Source organism: Cervus canadensis, chromosome 5 (assembly GCF_019320065.1).
Source record: "Cervus canadensis isolate Bull #8, Minnesota chromosome 5, ASM1932006v1, whole genome shotgun sequence".
Classification (NCBI taxonomy): Eukaryota; Metazoa; Chordata; class Mammalia; order Artiodactyla; family Cervidae; genus Cervus; species Cervus canadensis.
Window position 1 is genome coordinate 98,725,189 of NC_057390.1, and position 22,390 is coordinate 98,747,578.

General features: G+C 68.5%; 4 protein-coding genes across 20 annotated transcripts in view; 1 reads left to right on the top strand and 3 right to left on the bottom strand.

Annotated features, from left to right (window-relative positions):
- GPSM1 (G protein signaling modulator 1) overlaps positions 1-7,672 on the top strand; it is a 26,116-nt gene extending 18,444 nt beyond the window's left edge. For 5 of the 6 annotated variants that reach the window (XM_043470015.1, XM_043470012.1, XM_043470013.1 and 2 more), the window contains 3 exons: positions 4,538-4,694; positions 4,993-5,201; positions 6,242-7,672. In XM_043470015.1, the coding sequence (XP_043325950.1) occupies positions 4,538-4,694; positions 4,993-5,201; positions 6,242-6,448 (573 nt within the window). In that variant the 3' untranslated portion in view covers positions 6,449-7,672. Of the gene's footprint in view, positions 1-4,537; positions 4,695-4,992; positions 5,202-5,704; positions 5,876-6,241 lie in introns of those variants that run through there. The other variant, XM_043470014.1, reaches the window with a different exon arrangement.
- Positions 7,666-11,577, bottom strand: LOC122442326 (translation initiation factor IF-2-like). Of its 5 annotated transcripts, none has more exons than XM_043470029.1 (3): positions 11,440-11,577; positions 9,075-11,127; positions 7,666-8,049 (listed from the first exon to the last, which is right to left on the bottom strand). In XM_043470029.1, exons 2-3 carry the CDS (start codon positions 10,016-10,018, stop codon positions 7,998-8,000), a joined length of 996 nt encoding a protein of 331 aa, XP_043325964.1. In that variant the 5' UTR covers positions 10,019-11,127; positions 11,440-11,577; the 3' UTR covers positions 7,666-7,997. The 5 variants fall into 5 exon arrangements, with proteins under 5 accessions (XP_043325964.1, XP_043325966.1, XP_043325963.1 ...); XM_043470031.1 differs by having other exon boundaries at positions 9,075-9,799; positions 11,440-11,568; XM_043470028.1 differs by having other exon boundaries at positions 9,075-11,325; positions 11,440-11,567.
- DNLZ (DNL-type zinc finger) lies at positions 11,478-13,274 on the bottom strand. Its single transcript, XM_043470032.1, has 3 exons — positions 13,016-13,274; positions 12,493-12,632; positions 11,478-11,740 (listed from the first exon to the last, which is right to left on the bottom strand). Exons 1-3 carry the CDS (start codon positions 13,214-13,216, stop codon positions 11,572-11,574), a joined length of 510 nt encoding a protein of 169 aa, XP_043325967.1. The 5' UTR covers positions 13,217-13,274; the 3' UTR covers positions 11,478-11,571.
- Positions 13,275-13,429: 155 nt separating this feature from the next.
- CARD9 (caspase recruitment domain family member 9) lies at positions 13,430-21,262 on the bottom strand. Of its 8 annotated transcripts, none has more exons than XM_043470020.1 (13): positions 21,088-21,246; positions 19,635-19,820; positions 19,282-19,419; positions 18,412-18,716; positions 17,820-17,999; positions 17,594-17,737; positions 17,327-17,452; positions 16,298-16,582; positions 15,961-16,002; positions 15,637-15,685; positions 14,298-14,374; positions 13,780-13,862; positions 13,430-13,693 (listed from the first exon to the last, which is right to left on the bottom strand). In XM_043470020.1, exons 2-13 carry the CDS (start codon positions 19,816-19,818, stop codon positions 13,594-13,596), a joined length of 1,713 nt encoding a protein of 570 aa, XP_043325955.1. In that variant the 5' UTR covers positions 19,819-19,820; positions 21,088-21,246; the 3' UTR covers positions 13,430-13,593. The 8 variants fall into 8 exon arrangements, with proteins under 8 accessions (XP_043325955.1, XP_043325957.1, XP_043325954.1 ...); XM_043470022.1 differs by having other exon boundaries at positions 16,391-16,582; positions 21,088-21,244; XM_043470019.1 differs by lacking the exon at positions 15,637-15,685 and having other exon boundaries at positions 15,961-16,034.
- Between the last annotated feature and the right edge of the window lie 1,128 nt (positions 21,263-22,390).

The following is a 22,390-nucleotide window of genomic DNA, read 5'->3' on the forward strand; positions in this document are numbered from 1 at the left end:
GTCTGGTCAAGGTGCAGGGGGCACAGGGGGCACTTGCCTCTCTGTGTGCGGGTTCAGAGGTCAGCCTGGAGCCCTCCCCCCGTGCAGAACCCCTGTGTCCAAATCTCTGAGGATCAGTCTAAAAATAGTTCCTTCAGGAGTTAGTCAGCACCTCCCGGCCTCCGCAGGCCGTGGGTGCTGTGCGGGGTATTCTTAGCTGCTTTGTGCCCATCTTCCCACGAGCCCGGGATGGCCTCCGCTGACCCTACCTGACCCCAGCCCCACTGGCCGGCTGGCCAATGGCCAGAGTCTGTGTCCATGGAGTGGGGTGACGAGGGAAGGGCATGGGGCCTGGGAAGCGGCCGGGACCCCTGCTCGGGGCTCCGTCGGGCCCCAGGTGAGAGGGCCTGCTTGCTGCGGACACTGCCTATGGGAATGGGGCCGGCTGTGGCCCTCCCCTCGGCCCCGGGGACACGGGCCGTACAAGGACGTTGCCCCCAGCGCAGCAGCGGCTTCGGGGTCTGAGAGGCCCGAGTGCTTGTCCCGGGGCAGGGGTTGGGGAGGAGGGCCGGGTCAGCCCCGAAGGTCGGGGGCATCTTGGAATGGCCCAGCCAGAGAGGGCTGGGCAGGACAGGGCCCGGCCAGGGCGCCGGGGAGCCAAGGTGGGCTCTGGGGCAGGAAGGCCCGGCTCCACCCAGGACTGTACGTGCCAGCTGATGGCTGTCCGTGCCGTGAGACGGGGGCTGAGTCGGGGGCAGAGCCTGCACCCCGCCCCCACAGCAGGAAGTGCAGAGACTTGTCTCACTCCTGCACACCCCTCAGCCATACCCGCCTCCCTGCAGTTTTGGAAGGCGTCCCCAAGAGGCACCTGAGCCAAATCCGTACACCCCACCCTCCCACGTGGGGGCCCCAGAGCCTCGGGCCCCAAAGGCAGGACCTGGGGAGGCGAGCGCAGGCTGCCCAGACACACCTCGGCCAACCTGCCCGTCCGCCTGGCCCAGCCGCTCCACGCACCTGCAGTCCAGGGACCCCTTCTACCAGACAGATGGCCGCCGAGGCGCAAGCTGTCACCGGTGCCTGTTCACCACAGCCCTAGAGGGACCCGAGCCCCCCGGAGGGAAGGAGACGGCCCCGCTGGGAGTGGTGGGCTGGGGTTCCGAGCCGGGGTCGGCCCCTGACACCCCCAGGTGGGGCCCCGTAGAGGAGAAGGTGAGCTGCAGGCTGAGGCGGTGCCCTTGAAGAAAGACCCCGCGACCCGGACCCCGACAGGCTGAGCCTCGTGTCCAGCAGGCACCCAGAAAGAGGCAGCCTTGGCGGCCAGTCCCCGCGGCAGCTCTGAGCCCCGGCGGGAGGGGGCTCTGGGGTGCCCATCCCGTCCTCGCCTGTCCTGCGGGGCTCATAGCTGTCTCTCGAGAGGCCTTGGGTGGGCGGCCCCAGGCCAGGCGGACACTGACCCCACCGTCCTCCCAGAGCAGGAAAGGGGCGCCCCCCTGGGGCAGCAGGAGGCCGGGGGGCTGCTTTGGCCGAGGGGTCTCTGTCTGAGAGACTGGGCAGAGGTCGGGGTCTGCTGCGTGGGGAGGCGTGGAGGGGTGGGAGTGTCGGGCCCCCGAGGCCCAGGACAGGGAAGGACTCCACCTGTCTGTCTCCTCCCGGCACTGGGCCGGCTCAGGCAGGAAGCAGGGGCTGCTGTCCGCGGGAAAGGGCTCCCCAGACAGGTCCCACCCCCTGCCCCGCTGCGGTGACCGCCCAAGGCTCCCAGCTCAGGGAGATCCATCTCTGAGTGTTTACAGAGAGTGTGTGCATGTGTGTGTGTGTGCACGTGCACACAGTCCATTTCTGAGTGTTTATGAAGAGAGAGTGTGTGTGTGTACGCGTGCGATCCATATCTGAGTGTTTACAGAGTGTGTGTGTGTGTGCATGCATGTGCGCACGCAGTCCATCTCTGAGTTTTTACGGAGAGAGAGCGTGTGTGTGTGTGTGTGTGTGTGTGTGTGTGTGTGAGCGCGCGCGCGTGCAGCGGGGGTGGGCGGGGACGGGGAGGCGCCCTCTCCCCAGGGCCTATTTAAGCCTCAGGCTGACAGGGCTGGGTGGGTCTGGGTGGTGAAGCGGCTCCGGGCACTGCGGCCAGGGCTGCCTAGCAGGGACCCTGGCATCCTGCCCAGGCTCCACGTGGTCCCGCGCCCCAGTCCACCTGGCCGCCGCTGGAGCGGCTGTGGATCCGCGTGAGTGTGGGGTCCCCAGCGCAGTGGAGGCTCGTGGCCTGCGGGAACCAGACTCAGGCGGCCAAGTGTTCCCCGCCTGGGCACCGGGGTGGGTGGATGGTTAGCCGGTGCAGTTCCCCGGGGGCTGGTGCCGTGGGGCAAGTCCGTGGGGCAAGTTCGGCCCTGCTTTCCGTCCTGGGCTGCTGGGCCAGCTGGATGGGGCTGCCCGGGCTGGGGGCGGGGAATGGTTCTCGCCTCCAGGGCCGGCTCCTTCCTCCCAGGGAGAAGGTGGGCTGACGCTTCTGCAGGAGGGGCTGGAGTGTGTCTCAAGGAGGCCTGACTTCTGGACAGAAAGGCCGAGTTGGGCTAAGAAGAGGGTGGGGGGAGCGTGGGGGGTGCCCGGGCCCCCAGGTGCGTCCTGCTGGGGTGCAGGGCTCTGTCCCGAGGGAGGGGCACGGGCCTCCCCCTCTCGCTGTGGCCTCGGCCAGGAGCGCCCAGCACGAGAGGCGCCCGCCCTTCACAGGTGCTCCTGGGCTCTGGAGGAAGAGAGCTGCCAGGCCCCGGGCCGGTCCTGGTTTCTGGGCTGAGACAGCTCTGGCATGGCGCCTGGAGATCCCGGCTTGGGATGGCACCGTGGAACAGCCGGGGGGGGCCCTCTCAGCCCAGCCCTGGTCACAGTGGAGGGGCCTTCAGCAACCTGCCCCCTCCAGGTGCCTCTCTGGAGTCTGAGCTTCAGCCCGCCGGAGGCTGGAGGAGTGTTGGGGGCACACATGTCCAGTGACGTGGACCCCCCCCGGGTCACCCCTCTCCTGGGAGGGGCCTGGCACCGTTCACCTGGCCCGTGGTTCACCTGGGAGACCCCAGCCAGGGCCAGAGGCGTGGCTGGGGGCCGGGAGCACCAGCTGTCCCCTGCAGTGGGGCGGGGCTGTGTTCAACCCTCGCCCATCAGCCTGGGGCCCCCGGCCGCTCTCTGCAGATCCCCAAGGCCCTGACGAGGTGAGGCCAGCCCCCCAGCCAGGGCCCCTCTGGACCAGTCGGCGTGGGCTGTCCCTTCCCCAGGCTCCGTGGGCACCCGCGGGAGAGCAGCACCCTACGAGGCAGGACTCTGAACCGTGCCCCCAGCCTTGGCTCTGGGCCTGCCCTCTTCAAGCCGGGGGTAGGGAAGGGGGTGACCTGTGAGCCTGAGCCTCAGCGGGGTCTCCTCCAGAACCACCCCCTCGGCCCCCACCCCGCCCCACCACGCCCACGTCAGCCAGCGGGTCCTCCTGGCCCTCGGAGGCCCCGCGGCCCTACAGCCTGAGCCCGTCTGTGTCCCAGAACCGAGTCTCCTCCCCGGGAGAGGGGTGGGTGACGGGCTGTCCAGAGCACCGGGGTTCCTGCATTTCCGACACGCCCTCCATGGAGCGTAAACTGAGGCCAGCGGAAGTGGGCTTGCCCAAGGCCCCCTGCCAGCTGGGACTCAGCTCGCCTCAGTGACCTGGTCTCATGCCTGTCCACCCCGTCCCACCCCCTGCCCCAGAACCGTGGCCCCGGTCCTCCCATCCTGACCTTACCGGGGGCCTTCTCACCCCAGCATTGGCCCTCCGCAGTGCACACGGATGCCCACCGCGGGCGTCTCCCCCAGGGCTCCAGCCTGGTGTCTGGTCCTCGCCTGCCCCAGAGCAGACCTCGGGCCGCTGCACACACCCCTCGGCCAGTGCTTGGAGGGAGGGGCTCGGGGTGACGGCAGTAAGCCTCTAGCCTGACCTCAGCCCCAGCCCAGGGGCCCGGCCCCCACCTGCGCTGTCCTTCGGGCCTGCCCGCCGATCGGGCATTTTATGAATGTGTCCAGACCCCATGGGGCATGGGACTGGGGTGGAACACACACGCCCTCAGCTCCCTCAGGTCGCGCTCCTTGCCTTTGGGGCTGGCACCTCCTGGGTCACTGGCAGGGCCCTGGCACCTGGAGTGTGTGGAGTGGCCGTGAAGGCCCCCCGCCTGCCGCGGGCCTATTCGCTCACCCACTTGCTCTTCTGTTTGTTCAGCAGACACTGGTGAGCGCCAGGCTGGGTGCAGGGCTCCCGAGGCACACAGGCACGGGGCGGGGGCTGCTGTCAGGCAGTGGGGACCCCCAGTGTGGGCAGGCACAGCAGCGTCACGTCTGGGAAGGCTGATGGAGACCCGGACGGAGCGGTGGCTGAGGGAGGGGAGAAGCGGGGGACGATGGTGCTGGGCGGGGCGGGGCAGGGGAGAGACGAGGGTCCGGACCTTGGTCCGAGCCGAGCAGCCCCTTGCCCGTGTCTGGGGATCCGCGTGGGACAGCAGGACCACCCCATGGCTGGCCTGGAGCCAGCGCTGACTGCCTGCCCCACCCGCAGAGCATCCCCCGGGCCCCGTCCTCCGACGAGGAGTGCTTCTTCGACCTGCTGAGCAAGTTCCAGAGCAGCCGCATGGACGACCAGCGCTGCCCCCTGGAGGACGGCCAGCCTGCGGCCGCCGAAGCCACAGCCACCCCTACCCTGGAGGGGAGGGTCGGTGAGTCGGCCCCCACCCCGCTGCAGGCTCCGAGGGCGGGGCAGGCCAGCTGCAAAGTGCCCCGTCACTGGGAGCCCCTGGCTGCAATCCTCGGAGACCTGTCGTCCGCCCGTCCCCCAGGACACGCTGGCTGTGCAGCAAGTGGGCGTGGGAGGCCGGGGTCTCTGTGGCCCCCGCCTACCAGGGAGCCCCCGGCAGGGCTGACTGAGAGCAGCCGGGGTCTGGGGTTGGCAGAGGCGGTCTCAGGGTCCCTGGGCGGGGTCCCTGCCTCCCCAGCCTGACCTCCAGCACCCCGCAGCCCAGCCCTCGCTGACAGCCTCCCCGCAGACCGAGGAGTTCTTTGACCTCATCGCCAGCTCCCAGAGCCGCCGGCTGGATGACCAGCGTGCCAGCGTGGGCAGCCTGCCCGGCCTGCGCATCACCCACAACAACCTGGGCCACCTCCGTGGTGACGGGGACCCCCAGGAGCCAGGGGACGAGTTCTTCAACATGCTCATCAAGTGCCAGGTGGGCTTGCAGCCCGGGGGCTCCCCCTGCCCCATCTGTACCCCCCAGGCCCCCAGCTGGGGTTAGCCCAGGCCCCCTCCTGGCTGGGGCCCTGGTCCCTCTGTCTCAGGGTGTCTTGGGGGAGCAGCCCCCCCACCCCCGGCTGGCTCAACCAGTGTTACCCCGTGGCTGCTCAGAACTGTGGGCCCCTTCCTGGGGGCCCTGAGAAGGTCATCTCGGGCCAGCCCTCCCTGGAGCTCAGGAGTCAAGCTGGGGGAATCACGGGGCCCCCGGGGTCATGGCCTGGGGTATCCCACCAGCCGTCCACCTCTAGGTGGAGAAAACCGAGGGCCAGACTGTACCCCAGAGTGCAGAGGCCACGAGGGGTCCAGCCACCCACTGGTCCAGGCAGGGGTTTGGGAAACCCCGGGGAAGTGGCTGGGGAGGGGGCAGCCCCAGCGCCCGCCCACTGCCACCCATGCAGGAAGCTGGGAAGTTTCCAGATGTGACATTCGTTCCCACAGAGGAGAGGACAGCACCGCCCTGGGCGAGTCCGCGGAGCCTCCAAACCAGCCCCTCCCGAGAACCCCCGAGCCCCCCGCCCACATGCACGTGCGCTCCGGGGACTGCGCTGGCTCCCGGCCCTCCTGCTCCAGACCCTGCAGAGAAGCCCCGCCGCCCCTGTGGCCCCCTGACTCCACGGGGCTCTGGGGAGCTCCGCGCTGCCCCACCCTGTCCCTGCGGCTCGAGAACACCCCAGAACACCACTCCTGGGGGCCTCAGGAGCAGACGTGGGAGGCCGCCTGCATAGCCCTGTGTCCGGCCCGGCCACACCCCGTGGCTCCCTGTGAGGGCCGTTCTGGGGTCCCAGCTCCCAGGTCTGCCCCCGGAGCTGATGCCCAGGGAGGCCCAAGGTGGCCCGAGCGGCGCTCAGGCTCAAGTGGGCATGGCCACCAGACGGCGGCCCCCGCTCGGAGCGGTCCCTGCGGCGCCTGAGCCCTGGGCCAGGCCCCGAAGGCTGGGGATGGGAGGCGCCAACCTGCGTGTCTGTGTCCGCCCAGTCCTCCAGAATCGACGACCAGCGCTGCCCGCCCCCAGATGTGCCGCCCCGCGGCCCCACCATGCCCGACGAGGACTTCTTCAGCCTCATCCAGAGGGTCCAGGCCAAGCGGATGGACGAGCAGCGGGTGGACCTCGCCGGGAGCCCGGAGCAGGAGGTGGGCGGGCCCCCGGAGCCCCGGCAGCAGTGCCAGCCTGGTGCCAGCTAAGGCGCCCGCAGCCAGGCCTGCCCCCCACCCCCCAGTCGTGGACGGGGCGGGGGTGGGGTGTGCTCACCAACGTCCAGGATGCCCACGGCCTCCTCCCCCCCCAGAAGCCTCCCGAGGCCGTGGCTGAGGGCAGGCTCTGAGCCACGCGGCCCCGCCCACTGCGCCGGACGCCGGGCACCCAGCCCCCACCGTGCCCCTCCCAGGGCAGCGGGCTCAGGCCGGGGCGCGCCCCTGTCCTGCGCCTGCCCCACGCGGTACGCGGCTTCCCGCAGCCCCGCCCCAGCCCTGCCCCAGGCCCGGCCTTCAGCATGTCGGCTCCAAAGCCCCGGTGCTGTCCCGATCCTCTCCGCTCTCTCCCTGCCCCCCGCCCAGCCAAATGTGAAGCCCTGCTCCCCACCCCCCAACCCCAGAGGCGTCTCTGAAGCCTCCTCTCTGGGGCCACCAGTGACGGGAAACTGTCCTCCCGAAGCTGGCCCTGGGGTGCTGAGCACAGGCGTGCTCGCCCCAGTTCAGCCTCACCGCTGGGGGGGCCCCCCCTCCCAGGCTCTGTCCCCTGCCTCCTGCCAGGGCTGGAGAAGGGGGACACAAGCAGACCCCGAAAGCCTGCAGCCTGAGAGGGCAGTGCCCTCCCCCCCATGTGGGCCCCCAGGCCCCACCAGGCATGTTGTCATGAGCCCGCGGGGCCGGGAGGCCTGCCACCTTCCTCAACTCCAAGCCCAGGAGTCCAGGAACTGAGCCGGCCTGGTTCTGGGAATACCAGCTGGCAAAGGTCTGCCCCCTGGCCATCAGCAGGGCGGGTGGAGCACCCAGCCCCCAGCCCCACTCTGCGGGGGGTGATGTCACCCCCTTCTCCTGCCGGGTGAGCCACTCTCGGGATCGGGCAGAAGACAGGCCCCCTGGGAGACCGCGACCATTGCGGGCACGAGGTGGCCCCTCCTCTTGGGTGGTACCTTACCCAGCCCCACGGTCCTGCTCAGCGAGTGCAAGGAGGCCACTGCACCCCTGCCCCTCCGTACAGCCTGGGGAGCTCGGGGGGCCTCCGAGGGCGAGGGTGGGGTGGCGGGTGTGGGGTCAGAGGACAGGGCTCGGCCACCCTCACACCTGAATGTACGTGCATATTTATTGCTCACACGTGTGTTTGCCATGTTGTCAATGGGTCCTTTCTAACCCAAGAGGTACATTTGTTCTTGTTTTTCCTGAAAAAATAAAAGTCTGCCAAGTGGATGTCGTCCGTGTCGGGATGAGAGCTGGCGAGGGTCTTCGTCCTCTTGGGGGCCCGGTGGCGGCCTCACCTGGGTCAGCAAGCCAGCCCACCCAGGCTGCCCCTCGTCCCACCCACCCCTGCCCATGGGCTCCGTCCCTGCTGTGCCCATCGCTGAGGGGGCCGGAGCTCAGGGGGGTGAAGTGGCAGCCCCAGGGACACATGGTCAGCGAGGACGCTGGGGTTGGAGCCCAGGTGTCTCTGGCCTCTCCTGGGCTGAGCCAGTCCCGGCCCCGCCCGGAAGGCTTCATTCCAGGAGGCCAGTTCCACCGGGACGGTCCGGCGGGTTCACGCAGTGAAGCCCTGGGCCTTCTGTGCCACCAGGGCAAGGGAAGAGGCCCTGGGGACACAGGACGGCAGGTGGTCAGGGTGTAGGCTGCACCCCGGCCTCAACCCAGCGCCCTGCGGGGAGCCCCACCCCCTCCCCGCCTGCAGGATGGGGTGCTGACCAAGGGCAGATGGAAACGGGGGCACGCTGGCTTCCTGCCTGCATCTCTGAGCCCCAAGTCTTGGCCACAGACGTGGTGTTCTGCAGCCCTCAGCACCCAGGCCTCAGGCCAGGCTGACTGGAGCCCACTCCACTGGCTGAAAACCCCACGTCGGTCCACTCAGGGACCACGCCCGGGAAGTAACAGTGTGGGCTCCTCTGGCGTTCAGAGGGAGAAAGTGTTCCCAGAGCCAGGGCAGGGGTCTATTAGGCCAAGGCTGAGGGCCCACCCAGTGCGGGCCAAGCAGGAGGCCGGCCAGGAGGCCAGGGAGCATCAGGAGACTTCTACTAGGGAGGTGCCCACTGGGAAAGGCAGACCCACCCTGGAACGCAGGGTTCCCCCCAGCCCCCGCCCTGGTGCTCCTGACAGCACTCCAGCGACCGGATTCCCCTGGGGGCGGGGGAGCCCGAGGGGTCCCAGGCCGCGTGCAGGAGGCCTCGCGGGAGAGGGGCTCATCAGACCCCCGGGTACCGGAGCCCGGCACTCAGAGGCACCAGAGGGCCCTGGAACAGCGGGCCGCACCCTAAGCCACGGGTGCCAAGACCGCAGGAGGCGGGAGCTGGGACAGCATGGGCCTGCACTCCAGCCTCGCGGAGGGAGGAGCCCTCTCCCCACGGGCACGGCCACAGCAGCAGGCCTGCCCGTCACCCACTCCGTGCGTGGAGCCGCAGCGTCAGGGTGCAGCTGGGTGCAGGGCCAGGGGCGCACAACATGGGGGCTCTGAGAGAGGGGAGGCACTGGCTACCGGCCAGCAGGAAGCCCCGCCCCAGATCGGGGCCCCAGGCCACCAGGTGGGGCCAGCCTGGCACAGCCACCCCAGTACCCCCCCGCATGGTGGGCAGACGGGCAGGTGGGCCCGGTCAGACCGCCCACTCACCAGAGCACCCCAGCCACGGACGCCAGCAGCACAGGGCCCAGCCGAGCCTTGGGGGCACCAGCCAGCCTGCCGGGTGCTGCGACTCCATCCTGACGGCTCCCAGGCAGGGGCTGGCCGCTCCCAGCCAGGCTCCAGCAGCCCACTGTGGCCCACCTGCCCAGCACCCAAAGGCCACCTCGGAGCAAGGGAGGTCGGCAGACCCGACGTCGCGCCCCCGACCGCCCGGCGAAGCGGCCTGGGAGGGTGCCTCTGAGGAACTGGCCTGGGGACGGGGGAGCAGGCATGAGTCCCCTCCCCGCAGTCCAGTGACCCGCTGCTCCCCGCCGCCCCACGCTGACCACAGGAGGCTGGTCAATGAGGGGGGCACCCAGAGAGGTGGGGAGGCTGGGGACGGCTACGGAGCCGGGCCGGAGGAGGGGCAAGTGTGGGCAGGGGCTGCAGGGTGAGGTCGGAAGGCTACGATGGAGGAGAAAAGGCAGGGAGGAGGAGGGGGAGGCCCCCACGGGGAAACGTGAGCCTTCCCCCACGCCCAGAGAGTTCTCAGCGCCCGGGAAGCCTGGCGCTCCGCCGGCAGGAACACGGGGGCTCCGAGTCTCAGCGGCTCCCAGCCAGGTCGGGACGCTAAAGGCTCTGGGCAGTCCTGCACGAAGAAGATTGTCTGACGGCCTGGAAGCCAGCATTCCCAAGCCAGCTGTCCTCAGAGGCTTTCTGCGTCCAGACCACACCTGGAGGGTTACAGGACCACCGGAGGTTGGCCCAGACACTCGACTCCCTAGTGTGACCCTTTGGGGCTTCCCTGCTGGCTCAGCTGGTAAAGAATAGGCCTGCAAGGCGGGAGACCTAACTGAGGCTTTGGAGAGGGTCCCAGCCTGGGGTGAGGGAGAGAGGAGAGCCAGGCGCCTTGTGAAGGGACAGCAGGGTGGCGGTCGCCAGACCGCGGCCATGCAGTCCTGATCCCGCCATAGTGAGGCCAGGGGACAAGGCCGCTCAGAGCCGCTGCTGCTCACAGGCCACCCTGGGGTGTGCCGGGGTCAGTCAGGAGGCAGGGGGAGGAAGAGGGCAGGGGCCTTTTCTGAGGTTTCCAGGGGAAGCACAGTGAGGCAGGACCAACATGCCTGCCCCGCCGGTGCGGAAGCTTTCAGTGGCTCTGGGCGCGGGGGCGAGTTGTCCGGAGCCTGCCCTGGGTGCACGCGTTCTACCATCCCCAGGACCTGACCAGCCCTCCAGGCTCAGAGCGACGAGCTCAGTGTTGGAAAGCAGACAGGAAAGGACGGGGCGAGCAAACACGTCCAAACCTCCCAGGGAAGGAAGGTCTGGGCTGGGGGCACTCCTGGGGTCTGCTCTGCGCTCTCATTGTCCAGTCAGCTCCCTGGGCCTCCCCAGATCAGCCCCCAACCCTCCGCGGGCAGCGAGGCCCTGCCCCCACGCTCCTGCTCCAAGGCCAGCAGGTCCCTTGGGGACTTTGTGGAGAAGCAGGCCCGGGGGCTGGCTCAGCCTCCAGGGCCGACTCTGCAAATGTCACAGGAGGTTCTGGGCAGGATAATAGGGGGTTGTTCACCACGGGAAGGACGGGGGGCGGCGGGGGGGTAATCAAGGCAGAGCACGGGCTGCCAGCTCCCAGAGAACAATGCCCAGGCCCGTGCCCACGGGGGCGGCTGTCAGGAGCTCGGATCCTGCGGGGATCCGGCAAGACTGTGGCTGGTGATTAATGCTGAAGGTCACACAGCCCAGAACACTTCTGGAAATAAACACGCTTTCATAAACACAGGAACATCCTGAGAAGGCAGTCAAGCTAGGCTGGGAGACAAATCGCGCAGCCTGGGGGCGGGGGGACACGCCCACGGCAGCCCCAGCCCCCGCACCTCTCGCCACTGTGGCTGCCCGGCTCGTCTGTGGCCACGGTGAGCAGCCTGGTTGGCTGACTTTGCTTGGCTGGTGGCCAAGGGTCAAGGCTGAGGCTGGCGCCGGCTCCCTGGTGCGTCCAGGTGGCACAGAAGGGCCTGTGGGGCCTCCTTGTGCACGGCCAGAGACAGAACCACGGTGGTGCTCCCGCCTGCAGGAAGAACAGTGGCTAACTGGCCATCGAGATCAAGTCCCGACACTTGGGGCAAGGCTGAGCCACCTGTGCCTGAGTCCCATCTTTCCGTCTGTAACTCCTGACAAGGGGGCACCGTGAGCATCTTCATCAGAAGATAGGAAGACAGAGGCTCAGAAAGGCAGAGCGACCTGCCCAAGACCACACAGCTGCAGCCTGGGGGGAAGTGGGAGGGCTCAGACTGTAACAGCCAGCCCCTCCCCACTCAGACGCGGCCTCTAGCCGCAGAAGGCCCCAGCCCACAGCTCGGAGGGTGTGCTTGTGACTCACTCTGACTCCAGAGGCAGGGACGACAGGAGAGCCCCAGGTCCCAGCGTCTGTGGTGAAGTCTGTTTATTGATAGAAAACAGAAGTCCAGAGTGGCCCAGGACTGGAGCACCCTTCTCCAAAGCAGAAGACGGGTCAGCTGGCCTCTGTCTTGCCGGGCCGGGTGGGATCCTGGTCCTCAGCCCCTTCCGCAGCAGTGGTGGATTTGGGGGGCACTACAGCGTCCAGAAGGAGCTCCAGGGCCCCCTCGCCAGCCACTCGGCGTACCTTCTCCCCTCTGGCCGCCAGAATTTCTTCAATATTCCTGAGAAAGAGGGAGGTACTGAGACGTTTCTGGGCTGTTTTGCATCTCGGGCCCTCGAGGGCACCCCAGGCCAAGCTCGAGTGTGTGGGTCCTGCACTGGTGTGGCATCAGGGCCACCCAGTCAAGAGGCTCCTGAACACCATCCCTCACTGCGCGCCACCCCTCACTGAACACTGCCCCTCACTGCTCTCCACAAGGGGGCAAGGCTGACGCTGCAGGGCCAGAGCCCCAGACCACACTAGCTCACACCCTCCCCAATCTGGTGCAGCCAGCCAGCCTCAGAGAGGACAGAAAGGTGCATGCTAGGACCCCCGCCCCACAGCAGGTACTTAGGAAGGAGCGCCTTGTAGGGTGAAGGAAGGAACCAAAAAGCAAAAGGTAAGCTGTTTCTTTTAAGAGTCAACCTAGTCTGATCCCTCCTGTTGGGGGGGGGGGGGGGTGCGGGGCTGCCCCTGAGGCCAGTACTGACAGCAGAGATCAGGCAGTGAAGCAGGGCCAAAGGGGGACAGCCTAGGGCAGAAGATCTCATACTTGGAGCATACTTCCACCAAAAAGTTATCACGGTTCATCTGAATTTCAAGTTCAAGGATGCTTACCTTCACAAGGAAGCTGGGTTATAGAGATAGGCTCTGTAATCCTCATTAAAAAGGACAGTGCCCCTGGGAGGGTGGGTGGGGCCGCAGACCCAGGGCAGACCAGGCTAGCCATGGGATACAGGCCTCTGTCCTCAGCCCTGCCCAGGCAGGCCTCACCTCTTCCCATCCAAGTCCGAGAACCAGCCCAGGTTGTCGGCGATGATGTGGTGGTTCTGGCAGCCGGGGCAGGTCACAATGACCACACCCTGGTGATAGGCGAGCTTGGAGATGCGTTTCGAGGACCTGGTGCCACAGACCTGGGGGAAACTCCGAAGTGAGGCCCTCCACGCGGCCCCGCCCCTCCCGGAAGGCTTAGCCCCACCCCTCCTGGAAGGCCCCGCCCCATCTTGGCTCCACCTCCGGAAGGATCCGCCCCCAGTGATAGCCCCACCCTCCTGGAAGGCCCCGCCCCATCCTGGCTCCACCTCCGGGAGGATCCGCCCCCACTGATAGCCCCACCCCTTCGCGCGTCCCCGCCCTCTCCCAGATGGGTCCGCCCCCGAATGACAGCCCCACCGCTTTAGGGAGGCCCCGCCCCCCGTGCATGGCTCCACCCTCCCTCGCAGTCCCGCAGCACCGTCGCGCGCCAGATGCAGGCCCGCGCACCTCCCCCCCGGCAGCGCCCCCGCCACGGGCCCACCTTGCAGGTGTAGACTAGCTGGTAGTGCGCCGGCCCGGGTCCCGGCTCAGAGCTCAAGCGCCGCCAGCCCCACCCCCAGGCCCGCCTTGTTCCCGCGGCCTGCAGGCGGACCCCTGGCCCCCACAGCCACCTCGGGCCGGGCCCGCGGGGCCGCGCGCGGCTCAACAGTATCGGCACACGGCTCAGCGCCGCCCGCAGCATGCCGCCCACCGGCCGCCCCGCCCGGTTGCCATTTTGGAAGCGGGCAGCGGCGGAAGTGACCCTCCCCGGCTTCCGGCGCCGGTGGGCGGGCAGTGCTCTGCTGCCCCCCGGCGGCCGGCGGTGCGCTCCGCTGCCCTCTGGCTACGCGCTGCACGTGCTGGCCGGCGCGAGGTCGGAAGGGGCGCTCTGGACCAGACCACTGGAGGCGGCGATGTCTGGACCGCGACCGCGGTAGTTTATTGATAAGGTTGCACTTTAAGGTCGCGGCACGCGTGCGCGTCACACAGACAGAACCCGCCCGTGCTCGCCGACGAAGAGGCGGCCCGGGGGGGCCGCGCCCCCCTCCCGCGACGGGGAGGGCCGGACGGGTGGGCTGGCTAGGCGCCCTCGGTGTCTGTGTTGTCGCTGCCCGTGGTGTTCTCTCCATCCGCCTCCCCCTGCCGCGCGCCGTGCTGCATCTTCCGGAGGGCCCGCTTCCTGCGGGAGACCCAGACAGCGCAGGCGGGCGCGGGCTCGCACAAGGCCCCCGCCCGCAGCCCCACCCACCGCCCGCGCGTGCCCACCTGCGGTAGTTCTCGAAGCTCTCCTTGAGGCGCCGCCGGCCCTTCTCCTTCTCTGGGGGCTCCCGGCCGTTCAGTCCTGCGTCCTGGAAGAGAGGCTCGGCTCGGACTCCGGCCTGCGCCCCCCGGGGGCCCCACTCCCGGCCCTGGGGCTGCGCAATGGGGCCCAGGTCAGCGGGGTGCGCTCTCCCGCTTTTCAGATGACACGACTGGCCCAGGGACCCACGGCTCCAAGCCAGGGTTCCTTCCACTACCGTGTCTGGGGTGACCCCTTTTGTTGTCAGGCTCAGTGCAGTGGACAGGGAGGCCGAGTTCCACTCACTCAACGCTGAGCCCGGTCCAGAAGACTGGACTGCTCTCTGCCCTGCTTTGTCCACAAATGGAGGAGCCTCAGCTTCACTTCACTTTCCAAACACGCACCCCCAGGAGCCCATGCACAGAGTCTGTGATCAGTCCCCGGGTGTCCAGGTGGAGGAATCACTCTCAGGTGTCCAGGCTGAGAACCTCCCCAGGGGCCTCACCTCCGGGGTCAGTGATAGCTGCTCCTCCTGCTGGGCCACAGACGGCTGCTCCGGGCTCTCCCCGATGGCCAGGCTGCCTGGAAGGGAGAGAGCCTGTCCGTCCTGCCCAGCTGCCAGGGTCACGCTGGCTGGTATCTCTTACCTCCTCAGCCTGGGCCAGCCCTCTGCCACCTCTTGGGTCTTCACCTGGACCTGCCAGGGTTCCCGTTGTGTAGACACGGGGACTCAACGTTCATTTCTCACCCCCCGAGTAGACGGCTCAGGCGCCCTGGGAGCAGGGGCTGGGGTACTGGGGCTCCCTCCACATCTGGAAGGGCCCTCGGCTCAGGACCCTCAGAAGAAGTGCTCTGATGGGCTGACTCTCCAGAACTGTCCACAGTGTGGGGGGGCTGGGGGGGTATGGATCCCAGGTCTCAGGGACGTGGTGGTGGGAGCGGCCCAGGCCCAGGTCTTTCCCTGAAGCTCACACCTTTCCCTCCTCCTCGGCCTCTGGCCCTGGAGCCTGCCCCACCTCCCACCAGGGGCCCTGCCAGCCGGGGGTTGGGGCTCCCAGGCTGGCTGGCCAGCGGCCTGTGGGTCCTTCCTGCCTGTCCCCACGTGGGGGCTCGGTGGCTTCAAGCTCGCGTCTTTGGGCAGCAGCGGGGGGACCAAGTCCTCACTTCTCCATTTGCTGCCTCCTCTTCCTCTTTTGGCGCCCCCCCCAGCAGCTGGGGGCTGACACTGAGGAAGTCTGTCTGGCTTCACACGCTACCTCTGCGGTAGCGCCCCTCCCCCCACCCCGCCCCCACCCTCCCAAATTCCCATCTGACACCCAACTTCAGAGCCAGCCCCTCATCATCCCCCCGGGGCCACCCCACGCCCTGGGTCCAGGCGGGCAGAGTGATCCCGCCTCCGCCGCCTGAAGCCCCCAGTGTGGTCACCTGGAGCTGTACCCCCTTCCCGGTCTGTTCCCACTTCTTTGCAAGGCTGCACCTGGGCAGCAGCTGCCGCCCTGCTCCCTGCCCCGGAGGCGGGGGTGGGCGGGCGGCCCTCCCCTCAGCATTCCCTGGCCGAGTGGGCTCTGCTGGCCAGGTGTGTCCTCCAGGTGGGAACCTGGCCTGCGAGCCTGGGCCCCAGGCTCAGATAGGGCTCCCGTCTGCTTTCTGGGGGTCACTCATCCCTTGGCCCCCGTGTGCCCATCTGTGAAGGGAGGCGTGAAGGTCGGGGGCCAGGGCTGGGTGCACGTCCCCTGGCACCAGCATAATGCATTGTGTGTGCCAAAGGCCAAGACAGGCGCCAAATTGCCACCACGAGGAGGCCTTGGCCAGATTCCTCCGGCACAGGCCGAGGGCCTCCTCACCTTTGTCTGAGAGCTGGGTATCCTCCTCCAGGTCCTGGGGGGGCGAGAACTTCCCAAGAGACATGGGGCGATCAGACCGCTGCCCTGCTGAGAGCGAACCTGACCCTCCACGCTGCCCGCCCTGGGCTGCTGTCCCCACCACCACCCCCCGGTGCCGGCCTCTCAGGGAGGGAGCTATGCTGCTCAGGTGGGCATGGGGCAGAGGGCAGGCAGCGCACAGCTAAGCTCCCAGAGCTTTGTGTACAAGACTGTGGTCTGGCGGAGGCCACGGCCTGGAGCGTCCGGTGAAGCCAGCGCGGGCCCGACCTGCAGAGTCATACTCACCTCCTGGGAATTCCTGGGTGAGCTGTCTTCCAGGTCGGAGCTCTGCAGTCACAGAATAGGGGTCCGTCAGCAGGCTGTGAGGGAACCGAGCCACTCCTGGGCATGGGGTGAGGTCCTGGGCCGGCCCCCCCACCAAGGAAGCCCCTCCCGCCTGGGCCTGGCCGGAACGCGCCACCCTCCCTGCTCACCGTGCCCGGCCCTGAGCTGTGCCAGCCCTGCAGCAACCCTCCAGGGGGGCTCGGCGAGGAGCCAACCTTCCGGAGGGAGGAGGGGCTCAGGAAGGTCCAGGGACCTCTGGCGGCTCCTCCCTGGGGCTCTGCGGCCTCTGAGGACACACCTGCTCCCACGTGGCCGCACCCCAGCCCCACCGTGGTGGAGCCCTGGCTCTGACCCAGGGCCGAGCCCGCGGAGGCCCCCGGGGGAGGCCCACCAGGATGAGCACGTCCAGCTGCTGCCGCCGGAGCTTGCCCTCCATGGCCAGCAGCTGGCCCTCGCGCTGGAACAGCTGCAGCTGGAGCTCGTCCACCTTCTCGCTCAGCTCGCGGACCTGCTTCCGCAGCGTGTCCTTGTCCTGCAGGCTGCGCGCGTGCTGTGCATGCAGCTCCTCCCGCATCAGGGTGGCCTGCGGGGCAGAGGGGGTAGGGCGGGGGGGGGACCCGTGCTGAGCCTCCTTGGGCGCGTGGCCTGGACCCGTGCCCCAGGACACAAACACACCCCCCACATCCCACCCGGCTTTCATTTCCCCTCCCAATCTCTCACTTCTCAGCACACTTTGATTTCTAGCAATGCTCCCGGGAGAACTTCCAGCAACAAGGCTGCGGAGGGGCCAGCGCCGACCCCTTCCCTTAGGATGGCTCTCGTGTTTGGGGCGTTTGTAAATGTGACCCAGGCTCATGATGGGAAGTGCGGACCGTTCAGAAAACATAAAGGAGGTGACCCCCCCCACCTCCAAACTGCCCCTGCCCACCCTGCTCCCAGGCAGCTTTGGCTGCGTTCACATGCGCACAGCTTGCTTCCTGCTTCACAGGTGCGCCTGATACCGAGAACACAATGGGAGATGGCTGTGTGATGTTCAGAGCAAACACCCCGCGCTTTCTCATGCCTGCTCCCCTCAGTGGGGACTCTGAGGTCAGCCCAGGCGGCCGGCCCGAACTGACCAGCCAGGGGAGGCCGCAGCTGCGGGCAGACTTGGAGGAAGCAGGCCTCTGTCTCCAGCAATGATCCCGGAAGCTAAACCACACCCCCTTGTCACCGCTCACAGCTCTGAATGAGCGGGAACCACTTTTGTCAGAGCTTGTCGAAGGCTACCTTGACGACTGCCTCCCCAGAAAGGCTGGTGCGTCCAGGCAGGCCAGTGCGTCCCCACCTGGTCCCTTTCAATGGCGACCTCCTCCATCTGCCGCAGGATGGCCTCGATGCGGTCCTTGTACATCTTGGAGTCCCTCCGCAGGGCCAGGCACTGCAGCTCGAACATCTCCTTCTCCTCTGCGCTCTGCAGAAGACGCCAGCTAGCCCCACCACCCACGGCCCCGCCGGGCGGGCTGGAGGTCAGCTCCAGGCCACGGCTAGCCCCACCCCACCAACAGTGCCCCGGGGGGCAGCAGGCCCAGGGCTGGGCCCCCCCGCCGCCTACCCGGGTGCGCAGGGCCTCGGCCTGGCGCAGGTCCTTGCGCAGGGAGAAGATGGTGGCGGCCTGTTGCTGGAGGTCCCGCTGCGCCCTCTGCCAGTCCCCCTCCGGCACCTGGACGTAGGGGTGGCCCTGGTCCGGCTTCCCCTCCTGCGGGTGCCAAGGGAGAGGGTTGGGGGGGACGGGCCCGGCTCCCTGGAGCCCACCGCCGCCGCCAGCCCCGGGGCCCCACCTGCACCGAGGCCTCCAGGCCCTGCACGCGCGCCTGCAGCAGCGCCTTCTCCTGCTGCAGCTCCCAGAGCAGCTCCTGGCTGGGCCGCAGCTCCATGGCATGCCTGAGCTTCAGCGTGTGCTTGCGCTCCACCCTGCAGTCGTCCTCCGCCTTCATGAGGCTGTGCTTCAGCTGGTCGATCTGGGGGGAGTTGGGGGGTGCCGTCAGTGTCAGCCGGGGGGCCCTGCCCCCCACTGCCCCGCCTCCCACTGTCCCCCACCCCCACTGTCCCCCAGCCCCCAAGCCCCAGCCCCCCACTGTCCCCCAGCCCCCCCCTGCCCCCCCCCCCCCACTGTCCCCCAGCCCCCAAGCCCCAGCCCCCCACTGTCCCCCAGCCCCCAAGCCCCAGCCCCCCACTGTCCCCCCACCCCCACTGTCCCCCAGCCCCCAAGCCCCAGCCCCCCACTATCCCCCAGACCCCCACTGTCCCCCACCCCCACTGTCCCTCAGCCCCCAAGCCCCAGCCCCCCACTGTCCCCCCAGCCCCCCACTATCCCCCGCCCCCACTGTCCCCCCCAGCCCCCTACCGGGCCCCCGCCCCCGCCCCGGGCACCTCCAGCAGCAGCCCGCGGTGCCCCGTGAGGGCCGCGTCGCGCTCCTCGCTCTGGCGGGCCAGGCGCAGGGCCAGGTCGTAGTTCTCGTCCTTGCAGCGCTGGAGCTCGCGGCTGCCCGCCTCGCAGGCCTCCTTGAGCCGCTGCACGCGCTCCTGGAGCTTGCGCAGCAGGCTGTCCTTCACGCGCAGCTCCTCGGCGAGGTCGTCTCTGGAGCCCAGCAGTGCCGTCAGCTCCTGCACCTTCTTCTGCAGCTTCATCACCTCACTCATCAGCAGCTGCGTCAGCCCCGATTCTCCTGAAGCGTCTGTGGAGTGGGCGGGGGTCAGACGGCACACCCCTCCCGGGGACCCCACTCCAGGACCGCGCGGCTCTGGGGCGGCGTGGCTGAGGGGTCAGCTCCCTGCCTCGGGGATGAACTGAGGCGGACTCGCCTCCGGGCCCTGTTCCCACACCCCGCCCTGACCCCACCAGGGCAGGACGGCCTGGGGTCCGGGCGTCCATCCCTCTCTGTCTAATTCTGTCGTCTTTGTTGAGAGGTGGGAGGACGTGACTCGGGGCCACCCCACTGGCTTCTTGGGCAGGGCTTCAGCAAGGTCAGAGGGCCTTCTGGGCAGAAGGGGCTCTGGGCCAAGCATCAGCCTGTGCCTCCCTCCTCCCACAGGCCCCGCCCTGGGGCTCGGGCTCCCTTTCCTGCAGCCTCTGCCCCCCCCACGAGCTCAGGATGGCGGGATGGGAGGGACGCCCACACAGGGTCGGAAGCTGGCAGCTTCCCACACGAGGCTCACTCCTTTCCTTTCAGCCGAGGTTTACCCATCAGGGGGCCAGGCTCCCCTGCCCCTCTCGCCCCCAGGCCTGCGCCCAGCACTCACCGATGATCATGGAGAAGACACGGGTGGGCTCCTTGCCCGTGACCTTCCTGTAGAGCTGCGGGTAGTAGAGCTCCAGGCTCTCGAGGAAGGCCACATAGCCCTTGTGGCCCGTCCGCTGCAGGATGTCCAGGAGCACTCCTGTGACCCAGAGAGGACACGCGTGGGCGCAGAAGGCGCGTAGCCCGCGAGGCTGCAGTGGGGGCCAGCGTGGCCCCACCTCGGGGCGCTCCCAGGGCATCCGCCACGCGGGGAGTGGGAGCAACCGCAGGCAGAGGCGGGGCGGGGGTGGGGGTGCCTGCTAGACCTCCGGGGGGCCAGGGTGGGGTCAGAGCGCGGCCGCCCGCGGCACTCACCCACTTTCCGCTTGCGGGTGACCAGGTTGGGGTCGCTGAGCACCTGCTCCTCGTCGTCGGGGTTCAGTACCTTGCACTGGCGCAGGTAGGGCGTGATGCGGGCGGGGTCGATGATGGAGATGAGCTTCACCCGGAAGCCCTCCAGGGCGCTCCAGCACGCGTCCTCGTTCTCGTAGTCGGACATGGCTGGGAGGAGGTGGCCTCTGCTGAGCTGCGGGCCCTGTCGGGGCCCAGGCTGCCCGTCTTGGCCGCGAGAGCCCAGCCCAGGGGTGCGAGGAAGGGAGAAGCTAGCCTGCTGCCATCAACTCACCCAGCATCTCCCTCCGCCCCCCTGGGGCCTGCTCCTGACCCTCCAGGTGCCCTAGGCTTTCTCTCCCAAGGGACCCTGATAAGCGTTGGGGACGGCGTGGGGATGCTCCAGGGTCAGGGGGGCATCTAGGAGGACACAGTCCGCAGCCCCACGGCCCTCCTCTGGCCCTGCCTGATCCCCCCCCCCCAACACTGCAAGTGCTGCGGGGGCTGGCAGGAGGCTGCCTCCCACTCGCACGACCTCCCTGGCACGTGAGGGATGGGGCCAGTGCCGGGGCGCCCGGGCGCCAGGCTGCGCTGCAGGACTTCCTCCTTCCCCGCAGGACAGCAGCCCTCACATCCAGTCCTCCCGGCCTCCCTTCTTCCGGAGGCCAGTGATGCAAGTCGCCCAGCAGCTGCTGGGCCGTTCCCGCCCCGGGTCAAGCTCGGCAATGCGGTGCCCTCCGGGAAGGGTGACTGTGGACAGCCCACTGGAGGGCGCAGGCCCCAGCGTCCTGGGAGGGACGGGCTCCTGGACCCCAGGCACCAGCCATCTGGGCTCCTCTCTGCCTCCCGGGCGAGGCTTTGTTCTTGGGGACTGCCAGGCCAGCTCTCCAGCAGGAGATCCCCCTCTGCCGGAACGGCCCACCGCTGCTCCCTCCTGCTCCGCGTCCAGGAGCCCCTCTCTCCAGGGCCGGGCTGAACCGGGGGCAGCTGCGAGTTGCCTCCTCCCAGCGGTGGGGATGGAGACCCTGACCCCGCCACCTCCCGCTGAGCCTCCAATCCATGGCAGTGAGGGAAGGACGAGCCTCTAGCTCACAGGGGCTGGGCCATGCTCCTAGGGACGTGGGTGGCAGCAGGTTCGGGCTGCGCCGCCTGCCCAATGGCAGACGAGGCGCTGAATGAAAGCACCCACAGGTCGGGGTCTCTGGAGAACCGGGCCTGGCCCCTGCCTGCCCACCCTGAAGTCTGCGCATCCCACGCCTGCCGACGCCCTGCGGCTCCCTCTGTTGAAGCGACAGGTGGGCACAGGGTGGCCGTGGAGGGGGGACAGGCCAGAGCCAAGACCCACTGGTGCCCTGCTGGGTATCTGCCCCACACCCTGTTCCCTGCCCCAGGCCCGAGCTGGGGCACCACCTGAACAAAGGGCATTGGGTCAGCCTACCTCGGGTCCTCCTGGGGGGCACCTGCACGCCTGTCCACCCGATTCAGTGCCGGGTAGGAGGTGCCAGCTGCCAGGACGGAGGCGGGTGGAGCTGGGGGGAGAGCCCAGGGTGCACTTCCTGACGGGCCTGGCTCACCCCAGAGGCAGGAGGGACCGTCCCCCCCCCCGCCCCCCGCGGCCTCCTGATTCGCCCCGAGCAGGGTGGCCCCGGGAGGCGGGGACAGGGAAGTGGAAGCTGCTGGGGGCCCCGGACGGGAGGGTGAGCCAAGGTTCTCCCCTGGCGCTGGATGAGGCCAAGCCACCATCGGGTCCACTGTGTTCCCATGAGGACTGCAGCCTGGCATCTGTGGAAGGCACGGGGCTGGGGCCACCCCACTCGCCCCGCATCACCACCGGCCCACGGGCAGCCTTGTCCACTCCCGGGAGCAGCCCTTCACCACAACGCGGGGAGCGGCAACAGCCAGGCCCTGGGACGTGGAGCTGGCCCTACGGGCTGAACTGAGAGCTGCCCGCTGCCGGGCTGAGCGGCAGCTCTGGGAAGGGGCTGCAGCCGGTGGGCAGCAGTCTGACCGCGGCTGCTGGCTTCCTGCGCTCCCTTCCTGGGGATCCTGAGCCTCAGCCCCCGGGTTTTCCTCTGCCCACTGGCCCAGCAGTCTAATCTGGGGAAGTCCTGGTGGGTTCCCCTTGGGGGCGGGGTCCTCCTGCTGTGGGAGAGGTGTGAGCTGCGGCCCCAGCCCTGCGCCCCTGGGGGGCAGGCAGAGCGCTGGGCCTGGGCCCTCCGTGAGCTAGTGTTCCCACTTTGTGCAATGAGGCTGCGGAGGGGTCTTCCTCACAGTGTGCTTGAAAATTAATCTGGGAATCAAATAACAAACGTCCTAACCCCCAAAGTCAGAGAAAGTCACAAGGAAAAGTGGAATTGGTGAATTGCGGACTGGGCACCAACACGTGCACACGGGTGGGCAAATCAGCCCATGGCCGTGCGACCTGTGGGGTCTGGGTGTGGAGGAAGGGGAGACAAGCGACCCCGGGGACTGCTGTCTGGGGAGCGCGTGCCCCGCTTCTCTGCGTGGGAACCTCCCATGATAAGTGAATGCAAAAGGAAGCGGTGTGTGAGAACAGAGCCCCCGGGAGAACCCGGAGCCTCGGAGAGTGTAACCAGACCCCCAAACCTGAGCTCCTTCAGACGGAGGGCCAGAGAGGGCACGAGGCTCCTGCCAAAGAAACGCCTGCACAAAATCACAGGAGCGCTGGCCCGTGGCCGCCGTGCAGGCTGCCGGGGGCCTGTGGGCAGCAGGCAGCCACA

Coding starts and splice junctions, on each gene's coding strand:
- LOC122442326 (XM_043470029.1), bottom strand. CDS start 10,018: ATGGCCGCGGTCTGGCGACCGCCACCCTGCTGTCCCTTCACAAGGCGC. Junction 8,050..9,074: donor TCCGTGGCTGGGGTGCTCTG/GTGAGTGGGCGG, acceptor CTGTGTCCCCAG/GGCCTCTTCCCTTGCCCTGG.
- DNLZ (XM_043470032.1), bottom strand. CDS start 13,216: ATGCTGCGGGCGGCGCTGAGCCGTGTGCCGATACTGTTGAGCCGCGCG. Junction 12,633..13,015: donor AGCTAGTCTACACCTGCAAG/GTGGGCCCGTGG, acceptor AGTTTCCCCCAG/GTCTGTGGCACCAGGTCCTC. Junction 11,741..12,492: donor TCGGACTTGGATGGGAAGAG/GTGAGGCCTGCC, acceptor CCTCTTTCTCAG/GAATATTGAAGAAATTCTGG.
- CARD9 (XM_043470019.1), bottom strand. CDS start 19,818: ATGTCCGACTACGAGAACGAGGACGCGTGCTGGAGCGCCCTGGAGGGC. Junction 18,000..18,411: donor ACCGCGGGCTGCTGCTGGAG/GTGCCCGGGGCG, acceptor AACTCCCCCCAG/ATCGACCAGCTGAAGCACAG. Junction 17,453..17,593: donor CCGAGGCCCTGCGCACCCGG/GTAGGCGGCGGG, acceptor CGTCTTCTGCAG/AGCGCAGAGGAGAAGGAGAT.